The sequence below is a fragment of the Phragmites australis genome, chromosome 16 (genome assembly GCF_958298935.1).
Source record: "Phragmites australis chromosome 16, lpPhrAust1.1, whole genome shotgun sequence".
Classification (NCBI taxonomy): Eukaryota; Viridiplantae; Streptophyta; class Magnoliopsida; order Poales; family Poaceae; genus Phragmites; species Phragmites australis.
In genome coordinates this window covers 25,612,118-25,629,026 of record NC_084936.1, presented here as the reverse complement: position 1 = coordinate 25,629,026, position 16,909 = coordinate 25,612,118, and the positions used below count along the sequence as shown (strand labels likewise).

Below are 16,909 nucleotides of genomic sequence, written 5' to 3'. Positions count from 1 at the left end.
ACCGCTTGCGCTCAGCCACAACCAGTTCTAGGAGCAGGTCCTCAGCTCCGTCGTCCTCGGATGCGGGAGCCTTGTGGCCATGGATCTCTTGGGCAATGCACCGAATAGGGACTTACCGGACTTGTCGCTAAAACATTAAGGATTCAACACACTTTGTATATTAGATGTTCATGTCAATTTATACATGTACAAGTCAGTGGGTTGATCCACAAAAGACGCACAAGAGACCATGTCTCACAGTCTAACTAAGTGCCTAACTAAATGCTTATACACACGCGAGGGAGAGCTGACCGAACGCTAGAGCAACTAATAGAACGAATATCTCAATGCAGGATAAGTAGCGATGACTTCACTAACACCCCCCCTGAAGCTATAGCATAGTCGATGTAGAGATTGGAACGTAGCTCGCAAAACGTCGATGAAGAGAATCCCTTGGTCATTATGTTCGCCAGTTGCTGACTTGTAGGAACATGTATCACACGAACGTGCCCCAAAGTCACCTTTTCCCGAACAAAATGAATGTCGAGCTCTATGTGTTTCGTGCGACATGATGTATAGGATTTGCAGCCATATATACAAAGGACGCAAGTATACCATTGTTGCCTTGTCGATTGTAATGCGAAGTTCACCAAGAAGTTGGCGCAACCAGTGCACTTGGCGATGACATTAGCAATTGCGCGATATTCAGCTTCAAGGCTTGAATGTGACACCGCGGCTTGCCACTTCGAAGACCAAGAAACCAAGGATCCACTGAGAAATATGCAGTAGCCCGAAGTTGAGCGTCTTGTATCTAGACAACCATGCTAATCCACATCTGTGTAAGCAGTAATGTCGAGACTAGATGAATCGGTTAAGTGAAGACCAATATGAGCTGAGCCATGGAGATAGTGAAGAATGCGTTTGATCAGAGCCATGTGAGAGTCTAGTGGATCATGCATATGCAAGCAAGCTTCTTGAATAACATATGCAATATCAGGGCGTGTCATCGTTAGATACTGCAAAGCACCAGCTAAACTCCGATAATGGGAGGGATTAGAGAGTGGTTGACCTTTAGTAGATGATAGTTTTGGTTTTGTATAATCAGGAGTGGAAATGGGTTGGCAATTAGACATGCCAAAGTGCTCAAGAATTTCAGCAGTGGGTATTTGGATTGGGAGAGGAAGAATCCACTAGAAGTACGGGTTACATGAATCCCAAGGAAGAAATGCAATGGATCCAAATCTTTTATGGCAAATTCAGATCCAAGGCGATTGGTGTTACTGGTGAGCACTGAAGTGGAAGATGCAGTGAGAATGATATCATCCACATAGAGGAGAAGGAATGCCATTCTAGTGCCTTACCGGAGGACGAATAGAGAAGAATCCAAGCGAGTTGGAGAGAAACTAATAGAGGTGATGAATGTGGCAAACCTTGTGAACCAAGCACGGGGTGCCTGCTTGAGTCCATAAAGCGATTTGGATAGCAAGCAAATGTCATATGGTCGATTAGGATCAACAAAACATACCGGTTGTTGACAGTACACACGTTCTTGTAGATGTACATGAAAGAAAGCTTTAGAGACATCCAATTGGTGGGCATGCCAATTACGCGTTGCGATGATGGAGAGAACGCCCTGACAATGGCAGGTTCCACGACGGGACTGAAAGTCTCGGTGAAGTCGATCCCGAGCCACTGAGAGAACCCATAAACCACCCAACAAGACTTGTACCGATCGAGTGCACTGTCGGGCTTGAACTTATGGTAGAAGACCCATTTGCCACTAACCACATTGGCGATGGGTGGCTTAGAGACAAGAGACCAAGTGCCATTTGCTAGTAAAGCATCGTACTCGAGCTGCATAGCCGCACACCAATTCGGGTCACGCAATGCGAAGCGCACCGAGGCTGGAATTAGGGAAGGATCAGAAGGAGACGCTGTGGTAAAGGCAAAGCATGGATTAGGCTTGATAATCCCGGCACGTCCTCGAGTAATCATCGGATGCCCAGCTGGTGATTTGTTCAAAGAATACTGTAGGTTGTCAGATGGTTCAGGCAATACTGAAGAACAGTCAGATACACCAGCTGCTAGTTGTGTGCTATTTTCAGATGAAGAGGAGAGCTTGACGTCAGATGTAGCAGGGGATCGCGATGCAGGTATGAACTGGTAGCTGGAGGAAGGCTGGGAATCTGGATGTAGTGCGGGCACAACAGAAGCGGTTGGTGGAGTGTTGTTGTCAGACAAGGTTGGAGCCTGGGAATAGTAGTCCGGTGTTCGAGCTGTCATGGGGATGAATCGAACAGAGGGGCAGGACTGATGGACAGTGGGAATTAGGGAGTCATTGAGACCCGAAGGCGCAAATGAAGTGGATTTGGGTGAGATGTTTTGTCGGAAAAGGGATTGACTAGACACGATAGAAGTGGAGGTTGGCCAGCTAAAGACCGACTAAAGAGGAAGACGCGTTCGAAGAAACGAACATGTCTGGAAGTAACAATGTGTCAAGTGGATGGATCATAGCAGCGATATTCACTGTGATCAGATGGATAGCCCAAGAAGACGCATACCATAGAACATGATGCTAACTTGTGGCAAGCTTGGGATGAAACATTGATGTAGCATAGACAACCAAAGACACGAAGATGCTGATAAGAGGGAGGGTGACCAAGAATAAATTCATGTGGCATGGAACGAGGGGTGGATTTGCATGGCTGTCTATTGAGTAGGTATGTTGCAGTGGTGAGTGCTTCAGCCCAAAATCGCAAGGGCATGGATGAGTGGAAAAATAAAGTGCACAGACAATCGTTCATAGTATGAATGATACGCTTGACCTTCCCATTTGTTGCGATGTGTAGGGACATGAAAGATGGAATTGAACGCTGTGTTGGGACATAAATTGGCGAAAGACATGATTGTCGAATTCATGTCATTATCAGCTTGAATGGCAGTGATAGATCTCTGGAATTGCTTCTAAACATAAGAGTGGAAGGCAGTGAGAAAAGATAGGACTTCAGATTTGGAGCGTAAGGGAAAGGTCAAAATGTAATGTGTGTAATCATCAAGCAGAACAAGATAGTATTGCATGCCAGAAATACTTAAAATGGTAGAAGTCCATACATGAACATGAATGAGTTGAAAAGGATAACAACTATAAGTCAAGGAAGGGTAAAAGGGGATCCTCGTGTCTTTGCCTAGTTGAGAAGCATTGCAAACACCGTTAAAGGACTTATTACAACTGAATTGAAATTGATAATATGAAGCTGGAAACGAAATGTTCCATGGGTGGCCCAGTCATTGATGCCACAGATCGGAGGAGTCTTTAGCGGCACGAAGGCAGAATGGAGGCGATGACCACAGAGGATAAAGTTCATCGTTGCTTTCACATCAGAGAATCACCGCCTTGGTGTGGATGTCCTTGATAGAGAAACCAGATTTGTCAAATTCGACACTGACTGGGTTGTCACGGGTAAGTGCTCGAACACAAATTAGAATCTTAATTAATTGGGGGGGGGGGGATTAGAACATCATGAAGAAGAAGTGAATTATATGAAGTGGGAATTGTGGATGAACCAGAGTGGGTGACTGGAATGTGCTGGCCATTGCCCATGACAATAGGAGATGCAGAGCAGGAACGAAGAGAGGCAACCATACCAGGATTGGATGCTGAATGTTCTAGATGTTGCCCAGGGGGAGGGGGGGGGTGAATAGGCATTCCTAAAAAAATAAAACTTTGTAGAGGATTAACAAAATCCGGAACTTCCGGGTTCAATTCAGAAGTTCTAAGTTCAACCTGGACTTTCAAGATGTAGAGAACGAAATTGAAATATAAGTACACCTAAGTAAATCTAGTTTATTCTAAGTGTTACCAGAGGTTACTAGAGCAATAGTAGGACCTTTTTGCAAGTCACTTGCAGTCACAATCACACAAACACATAGATCGAGATAAATCACCCAAGAATCAAGTACAACAAGAATGAACACAAGTAAGCAAGGAGACAAGAATTATTTCTCGAAGTTCGGACCCCTCCAAAGAGGTTCCTATGTCTTTGTTGAAGAGTTCTAAAGAGCCGAGTCTCTCTTAATCCTTTTCCTCACCAAGCGATCACTTAGATCGTGCTTAGGCTTACTCAAGTATCATATTCCCTTATGGAGGTGAGGATGAACCTTCACAAACGTTCTTGTCGCACACCACACACTTGGGTGCTCACAAGTGACATCTAGCCATCTAGAAGCTCGAAGCTCCAATAGTAACAAATACGAAATGATCGGCTTAACGATGAACTCAAGTGCTCAAAGAATAGAAATGTAGCTCACTAGCACTTATTCTCAATCTCTTAACCCAACTCTCAATCTTTTGCAAGAATTAATGCCAAAGGGAGTGGGGAGGGCTATTGAATGGCTTTGAAAGCTTTTGTCTCGTGGTAGGTCAGCAGCCAGTGAAGAGAGGGGGTATTTATACCCAACCTCCCAAAACTAGCCGTTATGCACCTTTCTGACTTAACTCGAAACTTCCAGGTTGGTACGAGATTTACCAACTGAGAACTCAGGTCAAAAAATATCCAGAGGGTCAACCCAGAACTTCCGGGTTGGTTTGAAAGACCAAACTGAGCACCCTGCTCGGAACCCTACCTAGAGGTTCTAGCTACGTGGAACTTATGTGTTGGTTTGAAAAAACAAACTGAGCACCCTACTCGGAGTCCTACCTAGAGGTTCCAGCTACCCGAAACTTCTAGGTGGCACCCGAAACTTCCAGGCTGGTTTGAAAAACCAAACCGAGCACCTTGCTCGGAGCCGTACCTAGAGGTTCCGGCTACCTAAAACTTCCAGGTTGGTTTGAAGAGCAACTTAGGAAACCCGGTGTTCGTGGGGTGTTATGTCTCTCTGTTAGGAATAGCGATGCCCTAAGAGAGGGATGGTGAATTAGGATACTTAGAAACTAATGGCACCAAAAACTTCATAAGACAAACCTATCTCAATTTCTATCTAAATATACTCTAGATTTATCTAGCATGTCTACTCTACCGCTCAAGAAGATTGCAACCTACTCTAGCAACGTAAATTTTAAGTATGTAAATGTGGAAACGTAAATAAAGTAGAGAGATAAACTTAACACAGGGGATTTTTATCCCGTGGTATCGGTGACACACAAGTTATCCCTAGTCCACGTTAGAGCTCTATAAAGGATATGCTTTCGGTCACCAAGTCCCTTTAGGTCACGACTCTTGAGATACCAAGTCAACAAGATAGGGCCTCAAGCACGATGAGCCACCAAGGCGAGGTCTCACCACTTTAGAGCTTTAGTCACAAAGACAATGGTCTCCACGTCTCTGCACAATCTTCTTGCTACCGTTCCACACCAAGTCGGAGGGCCAACAAGTTATTGACGAGTCACCAAGACTGCAAGGCGTCGGTGTACCTCTCAGTATACGGTTGGATAACTCTTTAATCCACTCTCTAGGTTGTAGCACCTAACAACCAATCACTCTCTAATGGTGTGCTTAATTACCTTGGATGAACACTTTGAGCACTTGGATGGCTTGGGTGTCTTATTAGGTGTGTACGAGATTCTCTAGACTCCAACACCTTCAAATGACTGAGTGGATGGGTATTATAGCCTCAACCCCATGAACTAGTCGTTGCTCCAACGGCTCAAATTCTCTGTATACGTTGGATATTCTGGTGTAGATAGATTGTACTCACTGGAATATTCAGCGTGTACACCATCCAAAAACTAGCTATTGGAACTTCACTCAAAACCAATGTGAGCACCAGATGATCCGGCGTTTTCACCAGCTCCATCGCCGGACCTTCCGGCGTGTTCAACTGAGCCATCCCACGTATTTCTCAGTGCAAAATACTCCGGCGCTGCTTTGCTTCATTGCTGGACCATCTGGCATGTTAAACTATACCAAACCGGCTTTAGACATCTTCTCAGCAACAAAAACTTTGGCCTATACTCTAGTGTACATACTAATGATCGCTGGACCTTCCGACGTGCACCATTCTTGAGCCTCAACTCAGAAATGCTCCAGCGTTCTTATCTCCACATCACTAGATCATCTGGTGTGTAAAAACACATGGCAAGCAAACACTCCCATGTTCACAACTTCTCTGTGTCGGACCTTCTGGTGTAGTCATTTTTTCTGAAACTTTTCCAATTCAATCAAACTTTATCCCGGCTGTAGTGGCTTCTTCATGTATTGCATCCATGAGACCTACTAACATATATTCGTGACAAACATGTTAGTCCTAATGACTATATTGTCATTAATCACCAAAATCATAATTATGGCCTAATATGATCATTTTCGCTATAGCCTCTCATCTTTAAGCTAAATATGTACTTTGAGCACTGAGACATTCTCAAGACTATCTATATGCATCCCTCTTGATAGTATGACATACCTATATTCAATTTCAAAATAAAATAAATTTAAATATATTTAGTATCCACGTGCCGCTTTTCATTTCATTTTTGAGGGTCGTAGCATTTTCTAAGTTTACATTTGGACTAACACATGTTGCATAAACTCATTAAACTTTATTAGTCCATTAGTCATTTGTCATCAATTATCTAAAACTCATATAGGGGGCCTAGATGCACTTTCAATCTTCCATTTTTGGTGTAATGACAACACGATTAAAGCTTACAAAAGATAATTGAATTAAGGGTTTTAAATCCTAAGATATATGGTGAGCTCCCCCTAAATGTGTGCATTGATTAAAACTTGATTTTGATATCAAATACACATATTTTAAAAAGATTTTGTGAGAACTCATATATCTTAGCATCCATAGGGTGCAAGAGTGTGAGTGAACATAATAAGCTCGTGATGCATATGACAAGATACATCACACACAAAAAAGAGATAAAACCAACATTATACCAATACATCATAAAAATCTCACACTAGCATAGATAAGTCTTACAATGCATAGTTCAACATCTAGCACACCACATAGTTCATCACACCATTACAATATGTTCTTACATGTTCAACATAAAAAAAGTAAAGATTGGAACTGAGAAAAGACTGAAACTTTCACAAAATTGTCTCCCCCTTTGGCATCAAGACGCCAAAAAGGAAAAAGAAACTGAAAAAGAGAGCTCAGTCGTTGTCCTCCTTGTAGTCATCATCTCCATCTCCATCTCCATTATCATCGTCGTTGTCGCCGTTGGAGCTTTGCTTAGCACTTCCCATATGAGCAGTGGAAGATGGTCTGGCACTGACAGCAGTTTGGGCAACATCATACCAAGCCCATGGGTCCTCAAATACCTCGGGCTCGCTAACTTCTTCCTCGGAAGCTACCGGAGCAAGGAGGCTCAATCCTCAAATGTGCATGAATTTCCTTTTGTCTCGCTTTAAGCTTTCTCAACCTCATGTTGGTGCGATCCTTATGCTCTTTGATCTTCACGGCATTGTGAGTGCACACATTAAAGATAGCTTTGAGAATAGCACAGATAGGCGATAAATAGGATGAAGACCGATGAGTAGGAGGAGAAGGACCCCTCATAGAAGCTTCTTGAGTAGATGCCATGGGGGTTGATTTGCAGCTCGCCAACCTAATCCTCTGACTTCCTTGAATAATTCCTTGTTTGTCACTTTTTTTAATCATGAACATGATATAAGGAGCATAAGCACAACTTTTGTTCGGGGTGTGAGATGTGGTGTGAATTTCTTCCCAAATAAAATTAACCACACTAAAGGGATCACCTTCATTGAACATCCTAGCAAGCAAGTTCCTTGTGATTGATTTCACAATAGTGGCATCACCACTTTTTGGAGTAAGAGTGGTATGAAACAAAAGATTTGAGATACTTGTAGAATGGCCTCATGCCCTTGGTTGTTCCAAATGTCACTTCACCAAGATTATCATCATACATAAAATCCATTTCATTGGTGGAAAGTTGTTGCTCAAAGTGAATCTTGGACTTGCTAGTGTCACGCATGTCAAATCCAAACAAGCGACCAAAAGTATTGTGCTTGATTTTGTACTTTTCACCCTCAATCATCCAATGCATAGTTTAGTTCTCTTCATGATCATAATAAAGAGTAGCATACAACTATGCAATTACCTTAACACTCCAATTATACTTGAAGCCCATGATTTGCTTGACTCTCTTATGCTCAAAAGTGGCTATGACTTCATTGAAAGACGGATCATTCTTCTTGGTCATATACTCCTAATATATCTATTGCATGGGAGTGATGGAATTATTCTTTGGAAGGATCACGGTTTCATAGAAGTCGGATTGAAAGTCATTCCAAAACCGAGGATCCGATGCATTCTTATCATAAATGATATGCATATATTTCTTTTTTGCATTTGCCGGACTTGTTCATGTTATTTACCACATTTTTGGGCGTCTGACTAAGATTCACACATGCATGGTAAGGTTTGTGAAGCTTCAAAGGTGGCAATACAATTCTTTCTTCTTGTTCCTCCACATCCTCTTTCATTTCTTCAACTTGTGCTTGAGAGCCATAGGCCACTGACTTTTCTTTCCCTCTGCCTGCACATGTTCCTCTTTTAGGCGGCAAAGTACAACCATGACCTACATTGACGGTTTGAGCCATCTCGTCAATGTGAATGCCGCTCGATCGAGATAATGGAACTTTTTGAATGGCCTTGCGGGCTCCATGTTGCACTTGTTCATTGCTACCATCACTGCCACTGTCATTTCCCTCTGAATCGCTTGGTACTTCAACTACGAGATCATGTCGAGTCTTTGTTCTCCTTTGGTAAGATTGATCATCAATCCTCTCACGCTCTATCTCACATTGTCCTGATAAACATATGGATGATATGTTTGAGATAGGGAAAAGATTGAACAGGAAAAGGAATTGAAAAACCTGAGTTAGATGACAGTTACTGGACAACCCGGAACTTTCGGGTTGCGCGAGCAAGGGCAGGAATTAGGGTTTCAAAAGATTCATCCAAAGAAATTTTCAAACTCTTAAAGATCATGGTTCTAGGATAAATATGGAACCACATTACCAAAGGAAATCGACTCTAAAGCTTGACATTGAGAGATCAAGGGGAAAACGGTTTGAGGTATACCTTGAGTTCAACCGAAGATCCGAGAGTTGATTCGGAGGAAGGCCGGAAATTTTGACTACGGGAGGAGTTGACTTGGAGAAGAACTCGAGATTTTGATGGAGAAATCTTGAAAACACTGGAGATGTGATGCTGGGTTGAGAGGGTGTGAGAGAGGATGAAAGGTTAGAATGAAAGAGTAGAGTGAAATGGTATCTCGGGTAAGGGAGAAAGGCTCTAGAACTCGGAACTTCTGGGTGAAACCTAGAACTTCTGAGCTGAGGTAGAAATTGAAACCGAGAGGGTCATTCGGATGAAGCTCGGAACTTCCGGATAGATTGACATAATCCAAAACTTCCGGGTGGACTCAGAACTTCCAGATGTTGTCACCTTGACAGAGTTGGAAAGAATCGAGGAACTTTTAGAATCTGGAACTTCCAGGTTGAGGCTGGAACTTTCGGGTTTTGGAGGATGACATAACTGATTTTGAATGAGATTCAGATCTTGAGAGATTGGATAGTTTTACATATAAGAAGTTTTACCACTTCTAGCAAAATATGATCACAACACAAAAGAATCAAATCTTTTGGAAAATACCACTTAAAAGGAATTTTTTGCAAACTTCTAGCTATCAAGGCTACTAAACTAAATCAACCAATTGTATGTAACATATCAAGTCACGTTGCGAGAATCTAGGATATTTAGCTCATTTCTCAACTCGTAAAACCTTTGCTTGTCTAGTGGCTTGGTGAGGATATCGGCTGGTTATTTTTTGGTTTTAACATGACGAATACCGATATCCCCTTCGGTTGAGTGGTCTCTTAAGAAATAGTGTCGAATATCAATTTATTTGGTTATTGAGTGTTTCACAAGATTTTTGGCTATATTTATGGCACTCTCATTGTCACACAAAAGTGGAACTTTGATCATATTATAGCCACAGTCTCTCAAGGTTTGCCTCATCCAAAGTAGTTGAGCATAACAAGAACCTACAGCAACATACTCAACCTCAGCGGTGGATACGGCTACAGAGTTTTGTTTCTTTAAGGATTAAGAGACTAATGACCTACCTAAAAATTGGTAAGTCCCTGAAGTACTCTTTCTATCCACTTTACAACCGGCATAATCGGAATCTGAATATCTGATTAGGCAGAACGTTGAACCTTTAGAATACCATAAGCCAAAGTAAGGGGTATGAATGAAATATCTAAGAGCGGCATTGAGGAGCTCCAAAGAATCGTGTCTCTCTTAACCCTTCTCCTCACCAAGCGACCACTTAGATCGAGCTTGGGCTTAGTCAAGTATCCTCTTCCCTTGTGATGGCGAGGATGAACCTTCATAAACCTAGCCTTCTAGGAGCCCCAAACCCCAATAGTAACAAATGCGGAACAATCAGCTTGACGACAAACTCAAGTGCTTAAAGAATGAAAATATAGCTCACTAGAACACAATCTCAATCTTTCAACCCAACTCTCAAATTCTTGCAAGAATTAATGCCAAAGGGAGTAGGGAAAGCTATTGAATGGCTTTGAAAGCTTTTGTCTTGTGGTAGGTTAGTAGCCAGTGAAGAGAGAGGGTGAGGGGGTATTTATACCTAACCCCACAAAAAATAGCCATTATGCACCTTTCTGGCTTAACCCGGAACTTTCGAGTTGGTACGAGATTTAGCAACTGAGAACTTAGGTCATAAAAGTTTTGGAGGTTCTAGCTACCCAGAACTTTTTGTTTGGTTTGAAAGACCAAACCAAACACCATGCTCCGAGCCCTACCCAGAGGTTCCAGCTACCCGGAACTTCCGGGTTGGTTTGAAAAACCAATCCGAGCATCCTGTTCGGAGCCCTACCTAGAGGTTCCGGCTACCCGAAACTTCTGGGTTGTACCCGAAACTTTCGAGTTGGTTGAAAAACCAAACCGAGTACCCTGCTCTGAGCCCTACCCGAGGTTCCAGCTACCCAGAACTTTCGGGTTGGTTTGAAGAGCAACTTAGGAGACCCGGGTTCGTGGGTGTTATGTGTCTCTCATTTTTAAGCTAAATATGTACTTTGAGCTCCAAGACATCCTCAAGACTATCTATACACATCCCTCTTGATAGTACGATATACCTATACTTAATTTCAAAAATAAAATGAATTTAAATCTAACGAGTAGCCAGATGCCACTTCTCTTTTCCTTTTTGAGGGTCGCTAGCATCTTTTAACTTTACATTTGGACTAACACTTGTTGCATAAACTCATTAAACTCTATTAGTTCCTTAATCGCTTATCATCAATTATCCAAAACCCACATAGGGGCCTAGATGCATTTTTAGATGAGAAACGGGAGGAGGCGCCAGTGTCGAGGCACCAGTCAAACATGCTACCGGCAGGAGCCTAGGCATGGCCAGCGCTCTGCAAGGCGTGGAGTAGGCTGAATTGATCCCATGCAGTAGAGGAAGTCGGTGGCACCGGTGTGACAGCCCAAAGTCCTTAAACATGTCATTAAGCATTCATGAGTATCATAATTAAAGTTTTAAGCAAGTAATTAATGCAATTAAAGATTTAAAAAAATAGTTAGGTTTAATAATAATTGATGCCTTGTGAAGCATCTCACAAAATTGATATACAACATAAGGTTGGAAATAATTTTAGAAATTAGTCCATAAATATGAAGAATATTAGTGATTTTTTTTCAAATATTTGGGATTTAAATCGAGGCCTTAAAAATTGAAGCAAGTTTGAAAAGGTTGCAACTTTGGTGAATTTCATTTAAGTTTGGCTCAAACCAATTAAAATGTGTTGCACCTGAATTGTAGTTTCAAATAAAATTTGTCGCACAAATTTTGGAGCCTTAGAAGATCTCCAAATGGATCAGAACAGAGGAGGGAAGATCTTTCTTCTGTCGGTTATTGTTCACCATGGCCCACTCATCATCCCCTTGAACTCTCTCGACCTCTCTGCTCTGGACAGCAGAGCCGAGCTTGATGTCGGCCGATGGCTTTGTTGACAATTGAGGTCAGCCACATCGCTGGCCACCGAGCCCCTCCTAGAGATAATGGCCGCCGCCCTTATCTCTCCCTCTCTCGGTCTCTATCTCTCTCTGCTTCACTTGCTCTCTCGACCGACACAGAGCAAAGCTGCTCCATTGCACAGCACCACCCAAGCTTTAATATGGGTAGCCGAGCTCGATTCCATCCTCGCTGAGCCACGAGGAGCTAAGGAGGAGGTCGTGAGACACTCCACCGATTGAATCCTGTTAAGACCCCATTGGACCGAGCCGGATTTCTCTATCTTCTTCAACTCCAACGGCTTCCTTCGCCACCCCACCATTGACCCACCACCACTCTGCCTTTCCGGCCCAACTGAAAACACGGTGAGCTTCGCGGGGTCACCCTCTTCCTTTCATGCACGTATGTTTCCTTTTGGCCTAACGATGGTGTGGGTTTCCACGGAAGTCGAGGGTCACCGCCGGCCCTACTCCGGCTGAGGTCATCGGTCGGTAACTACCCATGGAGCTTCCCTGTAGTGCGCCGCCACTCCCCATGCCTTGGGCCGGCCTTTAGCCTTCCTCCTCCACCCTATCTCCGTGTAAGTCGGCCGTCGCCGTTGTGCGCCGCCGCTAACCGCTTTTCGGTCATCACCGTCATTTTCCATCTGTGCCTTAGATGGGACTGTGTGCTTGCGTTGACACTGTTGGTACCCTTCGCTGGTCGTGGTTCACCGCTAGCGAGCTCAGATAGTGCTGCCGCTGTGTGCTTGGCACTGTGCGAGCCAACCATGGGTCATTTTTGACCGAAGTCAAGTGCCCGGGCCCCACTTCCATGTTGGAGGCTAACTCCAGCATGGGTGCAAAAAGTACTTAGGCCCTTTTTAATTCGGTTAATCCAGAAAGTATGAAATTGATTTATTGTTCAACTATTAAATCAGCTAAAACTTGTAAAATACATAAAAAATGAATATAGTTACAAAAATAGTGAAACCAATTTTTTTAGCTTCATATGACAATTCTCTACATGTTAAAAATACTAGGATCCATGAAATGTGTACTGAGTTTTCTTTAATTAATGAAATTGGTTTACAATTAAATAATTCATAGTTAATTATTGGTAAGTCCAAAATTGGTGAGACCAATTTTGTTAATCTTAATTAGTTCCCTATTCATTAAAAATAATCACCCTCATGTTAAGTATAAATAATTTTCTAATTAGGTTTAAGCTTTAAGCTGAGCTTATTCAATTCTGGAAAAATGTTAAATGTTTAACAATAATCAAAATTAAGAAAATCATAGATGCTTTAAAATTCATGGCACAATGCATCGTATCTCCACTATTGTTATGCATTGTGGAGCATCTTTCATTGCATGTCATCATACTCATTACGATACACTGTTCTTTATTTAGCAACCTATGTTCCGGAGAGTCGTGAGTTTGAACATGAAGGCGAACCAGTGGAGTTTGTGAGTGAACAACAAACAGCACCAGGCAAGCATCTATCATATCTCTTCCATATTTTGTGAATTGTTGTTCAATTTACTAGGTCTTGCTATATCTCATATATGCATGTCTTAGCGAGTCGATGTTGGGAATCAGGTAGATCCTATTTGTTGTATAGTACCTACCTTGATCAAGTTGTTAATTCTTTAATGCTGCAACTTGTATGGTAGTGTGTTGTGTTCACTTTGATTCAAAATCTTCTACGACAACATCATGCAATAAATTTATGCTTCTTGTGCACCATTTTCTGTCACATCACAGAAGGCACATTGTCACCGAAAATACGAACATCAGTGATGAGAGCTTCTCTCATAAAACACACTATCCATGCTTACCAAGATATGATTCAGTGACGAAATAGAGCTACTATCTGTGACGGGAACAACCATCTTAAAATGTTAACACTTCTTACAACAACACAAGTATCATCATATATATACCTTAACCATAGTTATTGGTGCCCTTTTGTGACGCAATAGGATATTTTATGTGACATATGGATGCGTCATAAAATGTACACATGTATTATGACATATATTGTTTCGTCACAAAAACCACTGTAACCATGGTCCGAACCCACTTTTTTATGATGACTATAGGTATTTGTGACAAGTTGGCTTACCATTTTATGACACATATTAGATATCATAAAATGTCAGTGTGTTATGACATCCTACTTATCGTCATAAAAAGTTTGGACAATTTGTGGTGAAAGTGCGAGAAAATGTCACAAGGTATATTTAGCGACGCTCGATATATGATGACTCGCATGACGTTTTGGCTTTGTCATAGAAGGCCATTTTTTTAGTGAACTTACAAATGATACAAGAATTCCTTAGCCTTTGCATAGGTCATTGGTAGATGTAGAGCAATGAATGTCACCGTCGTTCACGAGCTACTGAAATTTCAACTATAGTTACAAAGAAATGATAAGCTGGGATGATGAGTTGGAAAAATTGAGACAGGATGTGAGCGGGTGCTAGGGGTAGTTTGAGAGAGGAGACTCGGGTGTCATAGACCGCTTGTATCATTTAAGCACCGTCCACTGTGTCATTTGGCTTAAGCACTTTTAGTACTTCCACATGCCGATCTAATGGTAAGATAAGTCAATTATTGTATGCCGTGCTAACACTTGCCTTGCGTCCCTATGACGTGTAGAATAAGTACGAGGAGATGCAAGGTGGCGGGGAGCCGGAGGTATCTGAGACACGCTCGCGGTAACTCCAGTGCCATAGGGGCAAGTGCAAGTGGATAGTTTCGAGTATGAGAAATATTGTCTCAAGGCTAAGAGAATGAACTCGAGTCATGTGGATAAAGATGTACCCCCTGCCGGTGTACGCACAATTCGAATTACCACGCTCTCGATTATGAGCATGCTTATGTCCATTGGGCAATATCATAGAGTTTTTGTTTAGTTTGGGAAAAATGAATGGGAAAGTATGTGGGCTTTTGAGAGAAGTGTGTGCTGGTACTAAATTGAGTTAGGCAAGTTTACTTTATTGATGATTATGTTTATTGTTAGTTTATGTTAGCAGTTCATGTCGTTATATTGGTTAACGTGTCTTTCTGCTAAGTCAATTTAACTTTGTGGCTATTCCTTACTATTCACTCATGGTATTATCCTTAGAGTCAGGATAGTATATACCCATATTGTATAAGTCTTGCGAGTACCTTCGTACTCAGGGTGTTGCCCTTAAGTTGATGAAGGTAACGACGAACTGGTTTACGAGTACTTTTATCCTACCGATGCTGGATATAGCTAGGAGTAGAGATCAAATGTCTGAGCTAGTCCCGCTGGTGTCTTATGGGCAATGGTGCCACTGGTCTTTTGTTTTATTAATACGCTTCCGTTGCGTTTGAAAACTCTGATCTAAGTAGAAACTAGAACTTGGAATAAGATCTTTAATAAAAGTTAAAACTTTTGTACTCTGTTCATATCTTGTGATGAAACTATATTGTAAACGGTATATGCTGTGATCTTGGACTTTGTTGAGTATATATCGGGACTATTGGAATTACTTTCATTTTAATCGACTTAATTATCAATTAAGCCAGGTGTAATGTGGTCAGATCTGATAGTCGGGGAAGACGAGTTGTCCATCAGTGTCTGATTGTTGGCGGGTGTGCCTAGACGTGGTCCAATGACTCCAGCGCTCGGGGAACAACATTTCAGAGGCCACGCTTGAACCATCCCAGTCCAAGGATTGATCCCGGGACTCCAAGATGGAGTTTTGGTGAAAGGAGGGCGCGGTGAATCGCCAGCAGAAGGAGAGTTAAAGTTGTTGGAGGTAGAAGACCTAGGTGGCTTCTTCTTTTGCTGCTGACAGGTGCTGTTACTGGATGCAACAGTGGAATCAGACTGACCGTGTTGGGTAAACAATGCTTGAGTGGTGACATTCTTCTCGGACTGAGAAAGTTGGAGCTCTTCAAGAAGCAGTGATGATCGAACAAAGAGCAAGGATGGCAAGGGGTCCTTGGAGGTGATGATAGGGATGGCATGCCTGAATTTGGTGTTCATACCCCACAATAGGTTGAGTACTTGGTTCTCCTCGTGCACCGGCTGGCCGACGTCACGGAGGGTGTCAACAAGAGTCTTAAAATTAGAGCAGTATTGAAGAGTGGACATGTCACCTTGAAAGACACTGCAGAATTTGGCTTCAAGGTAGACAACACAAGTGAGACGAATGTCATGGAAGAGATCCTTGATGGCGACCCAAACATCATAGGCAGTGTTGTAAGGGCACATCACAAGATCCAACACCTCATTAGAGATAGTGGTGTACATCCAATTTACGATGGCAGAGTCGATCATCAGCCAATCAGGATCAACATGTGTTTGCGTCGGCGGGGTGTTGACGTGGGCACCGATGGAAAACTTGTCAAAGACATAGTCAAAGAACATACACCATTGCATGTAATTTGACTTGGTGAGATCAAGAGTGGCAGGAACATGGGACTTAATGTTCATCATCTGAATAGTGTAGGGTTGGGTGGGAGCTGATGGCAAGGTGACACCGGAGCTAGCCAGAATAGCTGGCGGCACAGTGACACCGGAGTTGGCTGGAATGGGTGGGGAGGTGGGAGAAGAGGATCCAGGAGAAGCCATGGTAGTGGAAGATTGAAGGTGGGGTGCGAGAAGGCTATCAATGGTGGATTGTATCTACTCTTACACCATGAAAGATCAAGGATTCAACACACTTCATATATTAGATGTTCATGTCAATTTATACATGTACAAGCCAGTGGGCTGATCCACAAAAGACGCAAATGAGACCATCTCTCAAAGACTAACTGAGTGCCTAACTAAATTCCTATACGCACGTGAGCAACTGGGCGCTAGAGCAACTGACGGAATGAATACTCAGTGTAGGATAAGTAGAGATGATTTCGCTAATAGTCGTCGCTCTAGTCATTGGCCTTTCTCAACCT

General features: G+C 42.6%; 1 protein-coding gene across 1 annotated transcript; it reads right to left on the bottom strand.

The window, feature by feature from the left end:
• Window positions 1–7,082: 7,082 nt before the first annotated feature.
• On the bottom strand, window positions 7,083–16,586 carry LOC133895169 (uncharacterized). The gene is made up of 2 exons (XM_062335342.1): window positions 15,845–16,586; window positions 7,083–7,279 (listed from the first exon to the last, which is right to left on the bottom strand). Exons 1-2 carry the CDS (start codon window positions 16,584–16,586, stop codon window positions 7,083–7,085), a joined length of 939 nt encoding a protein of 312 aa, XP_062191326.1.
• Between the last annotated feature and the right edge of the window lie 323 nt (window positions 16,587–16,909).